Source organism: Opisthorchis viverrini (genome assembly GCF_000715545.1).
Source record: "Opisthorchis viverrini unplaced genomic scaffold opera_v5_12, whole genome shotgun sequence".
In the NCBI taxonomy this organism is placed as follows: Eukaryota; Metazoa; Platyhelminthes; class Trematoda; order Opisthorchiida; family Opisthorchiidae; genus Opisthorchis; species Opisthorchis viverrini.
Genome location: NW_008751668.1, coordinates 2,632,797 through 2,648,024, shown reverse-complemented (window position 1 = coordinate 2,648,024; position 15,228 = coordinate 2,632,797). Strand labels below are relative to the sequence as shown.

General features: G+C 41.0%; 1 protein-coding gene across 1 annotated transcript; it reads right to left on the bottom strand.

The window, feature by feature from the left end:
- Positions 1 to 405: 405 nt before the first annotated feature.
- Positions 406 to 6,329, bottom strand: T265_01161 (hypothetical protein; the record flags this gene model as incomplete). Its single annotated transcript, XM_009165122.1, has 5 exons — positions 406 to 567; positions 718 to 888; positions 2,813 to 2,916; positions 5,036 to 5,227; positions 6,269 to 6,329. The coding sequence occupies 5 exons, from the start codon at positions 6,327 to 6,329 to the stop codon at positions 406 to 408; spliced, it is 690 nt and encodes a 229-aa protein (XP_009163386.1).
- Between the last annotated feature and the right edge of the window lie 8,899 nt (positions 6,330 to 15,228).

The following is a 15,228-nucleotide window of genomic DNA, read 5'->3' as shown; positions in this document are numbered from 1 at the left end:
AAGAAGAAATATGGGTGTGAACTGGTACACTGCTAGGCAAAGGTGATACATTTTATGAAAAAACCGTCACTTAATTTAAACTGCGTTATAGACCGTTATGACCTAGCGTATATAAAACTCAATTCAATTCTCTCACCCAGGTTTATCTTCTCTACACAGAAGCATAAGTGCATATTAAAGACAGGAAAAGGGCCCATAACACGCATGTCTAGGCTAATCATGTCCCAAACAAAAAGCACAACGTTGTGTACGTAGATGATTGACAAAACCATTACAGAAAATGCGACTGTTACAAAACTCCTACCAAGCAAATTGTAATGGCCACTCTAGTTTCCTGGTGAACAAGAAGACGTTGATTTGCAAAATCGATTTGGTTTTCACAAGAGACTAAACTGAATTCCTCGTTTATGATATTCTAAAACCGAGTGTGCTGCGATACCTCGAATATCGTGCCAACTGAAACATGAGGTGGCCTGTGTGCAGCACATTCTGTTGTAGAATATCATGAAGGAGAGATTCAATTGAGTCTCTCGTGGAAACCAAATTGATTTGCAGATGGGTGTGATTCTCGAAAAAGACAATGAATTTACTCTGTGCGGTCTTCAGCTTGACAGATTGACAGCTTCACAATGCGATGTCCGCTCCCAAGTGCCAGACCAGGTTTAGGAATGGGGAGTTAATGTTCGACGTTCCTTGCCAATTTCCTGTTCCTTCTACCGAACATGCGAGGTTTCCTATGGTAGATATTTCAAACAATGCGTGTTCTGCCGAGTCGTGTTCTAGTGAGTCACTTCTTCCACTGAAATCAATTCGTACGTTAAAGCATCCGTTGCACATGTTCGCAAGAACAGCTACCGTGTCAGCCATGTCTGACCGGAATTGGGATATCTGTCAGAAAAGGAACAGCCGCGAGCGAAGGTAAAAGAAACGCGTATGAATGAACGTAGATGAGTCTGGCTTTGTCAGTGTACAACTGGAACAAAGTAGTACAGTTTTTGTCGTGGAAAATGTTGATGATCCACGTTTTTCCAAATAGCCAGGGAATGCTCTCAGCGGTCAGCGGAATCCACCAATTTCAATTCGACAGACCGTCAGTTTGATGTCATCAACATACATACATCGAATATATCATCGAATACCGAGACGGCGTAATAATGTGTGTCCAGATGTGCGTGGACTGATCGAGAAGTGCTGAAGTTCATAAGAAACCTTTGACTGCCTTCTAGTAAGACAGACTGGTTGAATTAGCTGAACATTGGAATAGTGAAGTATGCAGGTCCATATGCTGCCTAACTGTCCCCGTCACATCCAGTCATGTCAAGGTGTAACTACAAACGGCCTTTAACAGGCTTGGCGGTAAAAGGTGAAATACTGTATGAAATTTCATCTCTGCAGAGCACAGAACTTCCTAACTGAATAGATATGAGGAAAGCGGCAACTGTTAGTCAGCATGCGGAAGCTAGCCTGTAGATTTTGAAGGCGACTACCGTCTCCTGGTCTTTGATTGAAAGTTGTATGAAAGAAAAACAATTGTCATTCTTTATGGAATATAACACCAGACGTACCAGTTTCACGAGCAACCTGAAACGCTTTCTTTTTGAAAAGAATCTTGTAGAATAAAATCTGGTAGAATAAAATGGCATGTATTGCTCAATGATGGCTGATGTAAAAGTCAGATAATTGTCATGTGAGTTATCCTGATTGAGAAAGGCATATTCGTTGAGATGAGCAACTAGTTGAGTCATATTCCAAAAAATCTTGAACGTCTTCCAGAAGTTCAAACGACAGAGTCAATAAAAATGCCTTATGCTGCCCATAGACTGCATCGTTTTCAAACCTTAGGTGGATTGACTGAGTTTTCGTCAATTTTGTATACCTACTTGGCTGATGCTGCAGGATTAACAGAAATCGCATGTTCATCTCTCTTAGATGGAGAGCTATTTGAATGTAATCACAGAACGATTATACTTGTTACACAAGTTTACCGCTCACATATGACTTTCAACTTGCCAATCACCAAGTCTTTCAAGCATGCGGTTTCGAGGTCATCCGCAAGCTTAATTCACTTTGTGAGCACGCTTCGACTGAAAGTGCCTGAAAGCAGAATCACTCCTAAAAGACTTAGTTGTACTGGAAACCTGCATACTACAAGTATGTTTACAAGTCCTTCTTTAATAACTTGTACGCCTTGTGAAAACTGAAAAAAAGTGCCGCGGGCATCCGCCGTTCGACAGATTTTCGCTGTTGGTAGTGTGAGGAGACTTGGGATTTTTGTGGAGATTTTGTCCTGTAATTGAAGCCAGTCTATGTTGAAAAGCCGAGAAGCACTGCACAGGTGTTTCATCCGTATTGGAAGTCATCAGCAGTGCACATCCCACGAAACCATGGAGAGACTCGAATCCGTGACCTCTTGGCTAGTAGTTTGAACAATTGACCGTTCGGCCACGGGCTGCTGATCCACAATGTGATTAACTCGCACTTGGATAGGATATCGAGGCGCTCATCCTTCAATCACGGGATCCACATCTCGCGGTCCATATCCCTTTATGGATGTTTTATCGTTAATTGTGAATTTGAATTACCCTCCCCTTCCCAAACGGAGTAAATAAAAAGGGTACGAGACACCCACCCACAATTACTCCTTCCTTCCAGCCCATCCCCTCCTTTGTCTTTCTTTATTTCTCTTACCGCCCTAACACAACCTAGCTTAGTTAACCAGAATTTACAATATTTACTGCGATCTGTTCTGATTAGATTGCATGAACACGCTAACTATTGGACGGCAAACGAGTTAGGAGTTGCCATGACTTACCTTTCCAGTGCTGTGAATGGTAAACAAAAGGACGTAGATCAGATCAGACGGTAGATTAGATTTATTTAAAAGGCAGTATTCAGTTTTCCGACCAGTGATAAAATCTGTTAAACCAGTCACTAAGGAGGGGGAATTCTTCGGTTTATCTGGCAACTGTACCGGATATGGACTGAGGCGCAATTAAGGACACTCAGCCCAACTAGATTATGGAGTACGATTTGTTTGAAGGCAGAGCAATATATTGTGCTCTGAATCAATCGTTGTGAGGATTCGTACCTAATTTCCATAAACCCAGGATCATAGAAGAACAACAGCCTATCAGTTCTTCTAATTAGTGATGTGGGGAGTTATAGTCTGCTTGATTTCCCTAACTGTTTCATCTGTAAATCGTAACTAATATGAAGCAGACAAGATCAACTGGATCGTGTTTCCTCAGTATCAATATCAATATCGCCCTGCCCTTTCTGGTGGCATATATAAAATCTGTTATAAAAAAGTCTAAATGTCTTAGTTGTTCAAACCAGTTGATTATGGTAAGTACCAGTTTTATCTACGATAGAGTTTCGGATTATTTTCTGCAAATTTTTTCTAAAAAATCACACGGTGCATGCACCAGCCTCCAGCTGATGTACTAAATTGGTTTGGGGGATAGCCGTTCCTCGTGCTGACGTCACTTGGAAGTTTTGTGCAAATAACTGGGTCGAAATACGAGCACCATTTCATTCTTTTCAAGTAATGGCGCATAAAAATAAGAGAAAAACTGTTCTATTTAGTAATTATTTTTTTGGGTTGACGGAGGTTCTCAATATACAACATATTCAAACAAAGGAACAAATTTCTTGAATGGGATTTGAATCTTAATAGGGGTAAAACATTTGTACGCTGCTCCTCACCTTTTTAGCATAGTTTGGCTTTACTCACAGAAAACAGTATCAACTGAAGACTCACAGACTTCTTTGTTCACAAACGGAAATAAGGGTTCTTGACGGTTAGTTAGACACCGTTTTGATTTAGCTGATCGATGTTGATCTGAGATTCCCACGCTGAAAAACACGCAAAAAATATTGACGTGAAAGTTCAATCAAAGTGTGAAAATCCTCAATGCTGCCTAATATTATGAAATGAAAAATCTCGGTAGAGGAGACTACTTTAGTGATTATCTTGAGTGTATGTTTAGAATCAAACAGGTTCAAAACAAAATCTGTGACGTTGGTTGGCCCCAAGAGCTCCGGCTCATTTTAATTCTCAAACTGGTATATAATTCAGTAGCTTGCCTAGTAGCATGAGTAGATGGGCCATTGTTGCTGTGTGCACTTGACTGCGCCTTGTGCATGCACTTTAAATCACATTTACAGGTAACACGTGCACGATGGTGTGAAGATGAACTGGACACTCTGAAAACCATATCCATCACCGCTCATGTGTGAGTGTGAACGGCAGATGAGTGCCTACAATGCATGGTAGCACTGTCCAGTGAACGTTCCGATCAAATGGACATACGGAACAATCTTGGTTCCCAGAGGGAAGTTCAAGTCTGTTTGTGTACTCAACCTATTAATTGGAGTGGGATATACTGAACCTGTGAAGGCAGTAAGCAAGTATTTACTTATGTTGCTGTCCTGACAGGACAATCACTTTCGTTCGATTCAACCAGCTATTTTACACTCAAACTTAAAAGTTGTGTGAACAACTCAATAAATTGCAATGGGAGACCACATGAGGGCTGTAGTGGAGAATACCAAACCGCAGAAAGAACGCCCCACTCTCGACACGACCAAACTTCGAGTGAGTGGTTACATACAACAAGCAAAACCCAAACTTGATCAAGCACAATGGTATCCACTTCCGCCTGTATTCAACAGACCAAAAATATTCTATGGGTGACCGAAAACAGACATTTATATGTCCTGTCGTGCACTATACCACATGTATAACTTATAACCTATGCAAGTACTCAGACAACTTGTTAAAACTATGTTATCAGTTAGTAGTAAGTCTCGTGGATTACTTGACTTTGTTAGCACCCTCTAGTTCACCTATTCCGATGATGATTGAGTAGCAATCAGGTTTGACGTAACGGCCCTTTATAAAAGTGCGTCAGGTAACAAATACTTACTATTTCTGTATTGATATACTACTAGCACAGAGAGGAACATTATCCCTCGTCAAGTTTATTACTGAATTTGAACTGTGCCCAAGCACCGCTAATCTTACATTTCTAACCTGTGATGAGTTCTGGAGAAACTCCAGTCAGATGAGTGCTTTGATCCTTATCAAGGTTCATCAGCATGGGAATAATGAATTCTTTGGTAGTTTCGAACACTGGGCCACTTATTTTTGCATACACGCGGCAAAAGTTTAGGCTCATGGCTTGGTAGTTTTCAGGACCCAGCACAGGATCGATGATCACATCCTCTTAATGGACAGACGAACATAAAAATTCGCCCGAAAAGGTCAGCGACTGGTAGGAACCAATATTCTGCATTTGCTAAGAGTTCTTATCTTCGCAATCGCCAAGCGGTTCTGAACGTGACAAAAGGCGAATGTTGTTGAGACTGTATCCTGCATTTGGAAACTGGCAACTCCACTAAGGAACGAGTTTTCCTTCCGAAATAAGGTAGCTATATTTTCCACAATTAATTTATCCCACACGCCATTGACGTCATCTAACACCGTCAACAACAGCATCAGAACACATCAAAATCATCGACCCCCATCCCTTCGGCTCGCCATCGACCCTGTTACATGCTCCTTGTTAGTTTAATTGCATTTCCGGATTGGCGAAATACTAGTTTTAGAGGTGGGGTTGGTTAATTTCTGTTTTGTCAGATGCAGATAAGCAGAACCAAGTTGAAGGTAATCATGTGAGATTCGATGGAACAGATCACGGATTTTTTCGCCTATAAGCAAGTTGTAACCGCTCATTGGCGAATAACCTACTGACAGTTGTTTGTAGGGACGTTACCTAGCATTTTACGAATCTCAAAATGCATAAGTGGCATAAAAAAACACCTGCTATATCGATATTTTATTGAAGGCGAACTTCTTGTTTCCAGAGAAGTTGTTCTGGCGGACAACTTGCAATTGGTAGTTTATCTGTCCACGACCTCATACCTGGTCCAAGGCGGCTTGTTTTATCTAAAAATTATTTCATGAAGCGTTGATTTAGGGGGGATAGTCACAGTGGGATGTTTATCCTTCCAAATTCCTAACAGAGTGTTCAAGCCATAACATTTTCATCGAATAGTGGGTTACTGCCTGGGTAAATACGGAAATCACAATGGGGACTTTGTTTTCCTAGGGGAAGCTCCTTACCTTGGTGTTTTTTAAGTTAGATTAGATGGGAAAATGTTGCCGTTTGCCGAAATGTGTTTGTCAATGCCTGGAACAGTAGCGACAATAAAGCCATTGTCGTCTTTGATAAAATAAACAATAACATTTGATAAAGGAAACTACTTACAAGGTTGCTGAAAACTCTCCGACAGCCCACGACCGGTTTTGCCCTTCTGGGGCTCATCAGGTAGGCGCAGTCCCCGAGTCTCCGTCAACCTTATGATCTACTTGAACCCAAATTACACTGTTTTCGAGAAATACACTCATTTGCAAATCAATTTGGTTTTCACGGGAGACTCAATTGAATCTCTCGTTTTTGACCTTTCGAAGATCGTGCCAACTGAATCATGAGGCAACCTGTGTGCAGCACATTCAGCTGGAGGACATCATAAACGAGAGATTCAATTGAGTCTCCCGTGAAAACCAAATTGATTTGCAAATGAGTGTATTTCTCGAATTATATTTGATGTTTACTGCCATTAATCTCATTGTAAATTCATTCGATGACCTTCTTGGATGCGAACACGAATTAGTTCTTTCGTGTATCTGATTACTAATGAATGACACCATCTGAGCAAAGTATATAAACTGAAAAAAAATCGATGAAAATAAGGAGTAAAAGGCAAACTGGTTAAAATCAATAGTCACTACTGAAGGTCAAGACTGGTACAACTGGGTTTGGTTGACTTCGTCTTCTGTACTTATATATTTGAGCCGATATATTAGATTTGTTGAGCCGAAAGGGTTAACATCGCTCAGATGGAGTTGTCCTTACTCGACGATGGTCAGTAGTCAGTCAGTTGTTCTTGATCGGTCAATGCCCATGAGGAAACCTTGGTAACTGTCAAGAGATGTGCTTTGTTTGGTTGTTGATCAGGTGGCTGTTGATCTGTTCGCCGAGCTCGGCTTGCAAGCTAATTGCCAAACTCGGCGAACAGATCGACAGCCACCTGATCAACAACCAATAAACTCACCCGAGCTACCAATATTTCACCACATTACCAGATATGCTTTGACTTTATACTGAAGGCTGCCACCTGCAAATGTATGTTTTCAGATTCACTCGTTGCGAGGTCTTCAAAATTACCAGAAAAGCAAGCCTATTGTCGAACGGCCCAATGATGACTCGGGCTAGTTTTCGTGATGACTGCTGTTGATAGCCAATTTTAAGTATTCATTTACTGATAACAGAACACCCTATTGCTTCGTTCACGTGGGTGCTTCCTTGTGAGAAAGTTCAGTGAATCGGGAAAAATTTATTACATCCTCAGGATATGGTTACCGGAAAAGTTACGGCCAAAAGTGTGAGGTCTGGCCTTCATAAACATTTTAAAAAGGACCCCAGTGTTCTTTAAAAACGGATAGAAATGCTCGCTGGCGCAAAAATCCACAATGTTGTCGATCGAAATAATTCATTATCCAAGTATTTCCAACTTCTTTTGTCAAGTTTTTTCTCAAGTCTGTAAGTTGATAGTGCTTTGTGCGCGTTAAGTGCTAGTGAAACTATTTTACCTGCACTATTTCTAAGTTGTGCACCCCATAAAACACTTTCCAAAGTTGTATTCTCGGTACAGATCGAAGAAATTTAGCCAAGGTTCTTCACAATGGCGGTGAACTTCGACTAATCCTCACTCGTTGTCGCCGGTTGCTAAATTGGTTGCCTGTCCTTGCAAGCTGAGAATTTTACAACGCTTCTAAATATAATTGTTGATTTCTTCATTTCTCCTGTATGTCTGTAGCCAAGTCGAAAAAAACGCCCGTCTTCAAATCCTATGAAAATAGTTTTACCACTGACTGCAATCTCTGGAATAGGCCAAAACGCATCGTGTCCATGACGTAAGGCAGTGCACTCTAAAGCAAAGTCCTTTTTTGTAGCTTATTGGTTTACAAACCGATTTGTAACTGCAAAAGTTCAAACTCATGTGGACCAAACACCCGAAATGTTCACGAACCTCTACTAATAGAACGTTACAAACTTTGGAACTAGCGGTCAAAGGTTATAATGCAACATCTAATATTGGCTTCAGGTGAGTATTGAAATAGGTTGGCGATTTGGTAGAAAATGCCAAGAGCTCAACTAAAAACGCGGTGTGGATAAGGCTCTTCGTAACCAAAAAAAACTCAGTCAGCTGGCTAAAAGATCATTTAAGCTGATAATAATCCCCAGCTTACGAACTAACGCGGTTAATGGATGCAATCAGTTGACTTTTTAGATTGGACACACGCTGATAAGACGGACAGGACTCATCAAACTAACAAATACGGGTAGTGTTAACTGTTCGAGATCAAATGTGGAATCCGATTCATTTGAAATTTTGACGAAAACAACGAAACAACTTTAGAAAAATGTTTCATCGGTGTTTTTAATTTTGGATTTTTATTCAACCATGGAAATGCATACGGAATTAGGCCTGGAATTATTGACGCCAGCAAGAAGTGCAGTTGATGAGTAGTGCTCAGTTCAGCCCGAATGAGTACACAGTTTGGGACGAGTAGCGTTGTGTTTCCAGCGAAATAAAGTAGTGTAATTGGGCACAAAACTCAAAAGAAAAAACGAGTAAGTACAATCATGACTACTAACTAAATAAGTGTCGCCGTGGATTGTGTGGGCAAATCAGTAAAGGCCTTTGGAACTCAACGGATTAAACTTTTAGCAATCAGCATTCTTTGTGTTCTATTTGCCCCTAAACTGAAAGCTTTCATAAAGATGGAACAAAAGATGAAGACAGACTTCTGACCTTCTTCCATATAGGTACGCCATGAGTATAGACAGAAACTCATGTTTCATAACTAATCAAGTGAAAAGAAATTCACTTAATTGCTTCGGTCCCAAAACGCTCACAGTGACGGCGGCTTGGGCCACTACGGTCCCGGAAATTAAATCAGTAGGTGCCACACAAGAAAGCCGGCGTGAAACCTCGTACACAGATGTTAGTGGCTTCCTCTAACTTTGAATAAAGTGTCACTCACGACAGAGCGCGCACATTGATCGGATCGGTTGTGGTGCGGAGGTGAGCCATCAGTCTCGGCCTCTTTTAGTACCAACCAATCAGGTTACGTGCACATTCTAACGTGTCATGCACTAACAGTTGGTTTCGCTGCAGTTCGGTTTGCGTTTCAAAGCGTCTTGTGCCTAGGCCAACAATCGGCCCCATCAAAACACAACAATAAGCACTTAACGTGGGTTTGCTGAAACACCTGTGTAAATGCGTGTACTAGAAAACCCGGAAGACTCAGCATATCTAGTTGTATGTTTCCTTTAAAGAAACTATTCATTCTTTAACGATAGATGAACTCTTTGCTTCTTATTAAGGAGGAAGAGGTTTTCCCAAAGAACATTTTGGCACAATGTTTACCATCTTCAGGTTGTTTCATTCAAAAAATAATTAAGGCATCCTCCATCTCTTATTGTTTTTCAAGAGAACGCTTGTAGAAATGATCTGTACACTCATGAACTGGTGTGTTTGCGCGCATAAAATTCTAATACTACTGAATTCATTTTAACCAATCAATTACTCGCTTTCCAATGAAAATGTGATATTTCGGACTAGTGGTCAAAAAGAAACCCACAAACGTCATGCCATATTGGCTATTTTACCAAGATTACTAAGAAAAAACATTCCATAATTTGGACATTTTCAGCTACATTCCAATTTACTGAGGACTTTGTACATGCCAATTCATTTGTATCTATGACAGATCGTCCTCAGTGCAGTAATTAGGATGTTTTCTATGATCTGGAATGAACTTGCAAAACGGTAATACGATCATTGTAACTAAAATATGCTGAAAGCGGAAATTTCACTAGATCATTGATAACATAAGTGTTCACAACCGTCTCGCAATTGTATCCGGGGAAATTTATATCGATCACCCATTTTTCGCATTGTATGAACAAACTCGCAAGAAATTCCACGTATTACAGTCAACCGACACAACTGCAATAAACTAAAAAAAAAACCTGGGACGAACTGGAGTTGTGCCCATCAGAACATGCACTTTTTAGCCCTCGTTTTTCAACTGTCTTAAAGCTGAAGTCATTGTCGTAGGAAGTACTGCCTTGAACCTACGACAAAATCTGAGTCTACGTTATTCGGACAGTATTAGAAGCTTATTGTTTGTGTATCTGTGATAGATATACGGATGCCATGCAGAAAAGAGTGCTTAGTAGATGCAGTAATGTACAATTTTAGTTCGTTTTTGCCAGAAAAAATATGTCATTTCTTTCCTGAATCGTCAATTAGGCCTCTTATTAGCATTAAGCTCCTTAGATGGTCCTAACAACGTGTCTGAACCACAATAATAGTATATCTTTGCAATGTACTACTCATAAGGTTGCTGAAAATCCGTCGACAGCCCACGATCGGTTTTGCCCTTTTCGGGGTTCATTAGCTAGGCGCAGTCCCCGGGTTTCCGTCAACCTCAGTTGCCTGAGAACATTACAAACGCGAGATTCAGCTGGGTTCCAGGTGAGTCTCTCGAAAAAAACCAAATTATTTTGCAAATTAATGTATATTCACAATAATAGTACTTTTTATAGTGGTCTGCACAGCGTTCTCCAAAACTTCACACAACCAAGAGCAATTTATTTTGCCGCTCAAAAGATCGGGGACACCGAACATCAAATATTGATAAGGACAAACTAGAGAGCTACTGACTCTCCAGTTAAAACGTCATTTTAACGAGACAAACTATTCAAAGTCAAGATTTCCCTAATGTTTAACGGTGGGTTTAGAATGTTTAAACCGAGGCAATGGGAAGTGTTTTGTCATTGGACACTGTTGAGTGTAAAACACAAAGTTGACATCTGATAGCAAAACGGAGTGGAACTAATTACAAGAAACTCTAGTGGAGAACTTCGGGCGTGATCACATGAGACAGCCAACCATGATAAACAAAGTAGGTAAACTTTAGTGATATAAAATGTTATCTCGCGGCCACCACATCGTAGACATGGAACAGAGGCGCAAAGAAGATTATACAAAGCAGTCATGTGGTTCAACCTGAAACTTAATTTACCACCCAGATTGCCTTGTTTGTTTACGGTAGTTGCTATACAACACAGTGAGTAGTCACGTGACCTAATGGTAATTTATTTTCAGTGCAATTTTACTGCACACAAACAAAGCAAATTATCTAGCAGTGACCCAAATCCGTTTAATGCTCAAAATCTATCACCGTGAGCGTCCAGGTATAGACCCTTCGATATCCCACCAATACACGTATGATAACTGTCTTGCAGGTTAGCTCAGACTGCTGTACAGTTGAGGAGAATCCTGCACTGTTCACGGGTTGGACTTTTACTGATGTTACCGTCTGTTCGGATCAGGGAAGAACTCACACCCTTGATAGAGCGGCTTGATTCATCAATACACCGGCATGATTGTGCTGGTTGGCCACACGGTTGCAAAATGAGTTTTATGATGTTACCCTGATAATTGACAAGTAAAGCGAGGTGCCTGAACGTCTGAGCCTTACAACAACCAAATACGGCATCGAAAACCACTGGCATTTTTTGAATCCGGTCATATGCACATAATCTCATGTAGGAAGTAGATTCACATAACTTGCCTACGGTGGCCAGAAAAGCACAATGTAGTCACCGAACTTGCTATCTGTGACCTATTATGCAACTTAAGTAATAAGTTTGTGATTACTTTCTCATCTGGTTTGGAGATGAAAAACGTTTCAACTTAGCAGAATACTCATCAGAATACTTATAAATGGATTATTGATTTTAAAATTTGACCAGAAATGGTATTGTGTTACTCTTCGGAGATCGGACATATAATGAGGCTCACGGAATCCATGCACATAATGAAGAAGAACAGTTTTTCTACCAGTGGACGCTTACACAAATTTGTCCGATACCAACTGAAATTGAGAATGAGCGTAAATATCCACTTACAAACTATGAATTAATGTGATACGTGGGGACTACGCCTAATGGAGGCATATCAGAAATGACGAAATCGATAATGGCTATCAAAGATTATTCGTGAACCTTATAGGCAGCGTTTTCTTGCTTTATACAGGTTAAACTGTTTTAGGTTGTCGTGCAAACTGACCGAGTGCACCCATCCGTATTTAAGACAGAATCGTCGTAGACTAAGGTCAAGTGAATTATCTATCAGCAATTTTTGTATCACGCTTGAGATAAGGCACGGACTTGCTATCTGGAAGGTAAGTGATTCGAACCTAGCTTGGCATCCTGGATGTTCTAGTCCATGTTTGGGCAACTTGGCAGTATATCAACTTTCCTTTGTGTGGCAAGGCAGCTGTGCCCAAAAGAAAGATTATTCACTTTATTAGCAGTATATACACTATCCATCTCATTTAATCTTCGTTCCTACACCATTACAGTGTTTTGCATCTTTGTGCATACCATGATAGTCTTTCGCCACCCTAGCCTTCACCATTGTGTAAACGAGTAACTACGGCACATTTGTTCGCATTCCCAAAGAGGAGCCCAGCTGTTGGATTAGGAATCTCGTTACGTTGGTAGGATTGGTAAGCTGCTACATGTGTTTTATTTGCCAAGTCGATAAATTAGACAACCTTCGGTGCAATACAAGCTGAGCTGTTAGCATTTGACTTACGCCTAATGTTTTCCCCGCAAAGCTATTGTACCAGTGCCCACTGTTGTTTGTTTGTTTGTTTTGCCAGCTAAATAATGCACAGCACGTACGCCCAAAACACATGCACCTTGTCTGCGTTACTTTGATCAGGCTGCACCACGCACCCACATCGGGGAAACATTGGGCACGCAGGCACACACTCGCACAAATAGAACGCAAGATGAATGTTGCTCATGCACATTCGTTCACCTGTTCCTCGTCGCTCATCGGATTGTTGTTTTTCCTCACACAATTAATTATTGTGAATGGCTTTGTATTATTCTGCTGGCGCAACAAGACGGGTTATTTTGCCGTTCTATTTACAACGGTTTCCGGAAACGAACAGTCTACCACGATCCGAGATGTGATGTACAGCTTCGATTGCTATTTTTACGTACACATCTGCAACCTATCAGGCTAAAATAATCAAATTGAAAACAGTCGAGGCTGAATTCGTGTAATTGCCAGAAACCTGATCGGAACTGAGGTGTGCAAAAATATACCACGCGACGAAAATACGCGAGCATAGCAAAGGCGAAGTCATTCTCTAGTTATCAGATATTCATACCTGAAACTCCAATGGAAAGATATTCCGGAAGGCAAACCTTACATCCATCAGTTTTTCTAGCTTCTTTTTCACGCATTTCAGAACTGTTGAAAAGACTGTGTTGTAGGAGAGTTGTGTGGAAAATTTTGACAAAACTAACCAAACAAATCCGATGCTACAAAGATTTCTGGAAGATTTAAACGATGCTGAACTAAAGCTCACTGGCGTCGAACAAAACACTATTTAACTGTTCCGTTTGAATAAAACGTGTTATTTTGATGTGCTTGTCATCTTGGACCTGTCGTTTACCTTTGTGTTTAGTTGTCCAGTATTCCTGCTTTTTGGAGCGCAACACTCTGCTAGATATCCGATACTATCTTTCCTCAAAAAATCACAAAACACAAGATTCTAACAACAGTCATCCAGACTAGTACACCTTTGGTTTCAGGTTATTGTGTTTACCGAGTCAGCGATATTGACATTGAGTAGTGAAGTTTCAGGAATATCAGTGGGCATCTGCTCAAAAAATATTCTTTTCTGGGAAGCGCTAACTCTAAAACGTGGAAACTCTTGGCGTTTTTGGATCGAGATTAGGGGAAGTTACAAGCACAAAGTAAAGTATAGCTGAGAACAACGCTTATTAATTCTTTGAAAAATTTACGAAAATGCAAGATAATTTCATGACTCAACGGTAATGGCAAGTGACAAATCACAAACAGTTTGGCTTGCCACAAATTTGACAAATAGAGTGAAGAATCACGTTAGAGATCTTCAGCTCGGACTGAATTAGAGAATTGAATTAGAGAAACTTTTATTGGGTCATTTACAAGGTCTCATCAACTTTACGTGAATTGTCACCCCAGGAAAATTAATTCCACCCCTTGAATATTGTTCAGAATGAAAAATGAGGCACGATGTTTAGTCTAAGAATGAAAAGAAAGGAGGCTTCGCTGAGATTCTGTCGAAAATACAGTTGAAATCAACTTACTTCGTGGATGGGCGTTTACCCGCATGTAAGCCAAATAATAGTTAAGCATAAAAGCATATGAGAATCCGAACCTAGTATATGAAATCTTTTGTTTTTGGAATAGAGTATCACAAAACATTCTTGTATGCAACTTGCTTGAGGTCGATTGACAGCTATTGACCTTAGCACCAGGTAGTGGGGAAAGTCTGAGTGAATCAAATACCAAGGGCATAGATTTTATATTTGTTTGTACTGAAGGAGAATGAGGCTGTTGAGATTACGGCTGCGTCTGAAGAGGTTGTGGAGAGGTCGGTGTGGATATGATTGCAGCGGTTGCATGGAACAGTCTCAAAGCAGGCGCTGCAACTGCAGTAACGACAGCCATTACATTATCGACTGAGGGTGAAAACGAAGCTTGGCCGACAACAAAATCAGCAGATAGAAAGTTGGGTGCTGCTAGTGTGTTTATCCACCGAGGGTTTCGTGCAGGCTTTTTCAAAGCAGCAACCTACGGTGGCAAGTCTGAACGTTTAAACCGAGGTACCGGATAGCCCTCCGAAAACGGAACACTCCCAGTGAGGTTGATAGGCTCGACTGGTGTAGGGAGACATTTATCACAGTCCCACCGGACTTTGATCGTTAGTGAAAAATAGCCCCCAGTAAGCCACGGATAATAAAAGAACCTTGTGTTCGACTCACAGAATCGATGTAGTAGCAGCGCGAAAAAGCAACATCATGCAGTGGAGGATTGGGTTCCTGGGTGTCGCCCATTGTTTAGTGTGAGGCTATGTCGACTAGTGTCTCAGATGGAGGTGGGTGTCTATTCGCAGTGTGCTGAGATGAGGCATCAAAACCGGGCGGCGGTTCAGGTGCACACGATTTGGAACGATCCCTTGTGTGTGTGGGTACACCCAGCCGCATTGGGTCTTGATCCAGCTGATGATGATTCATC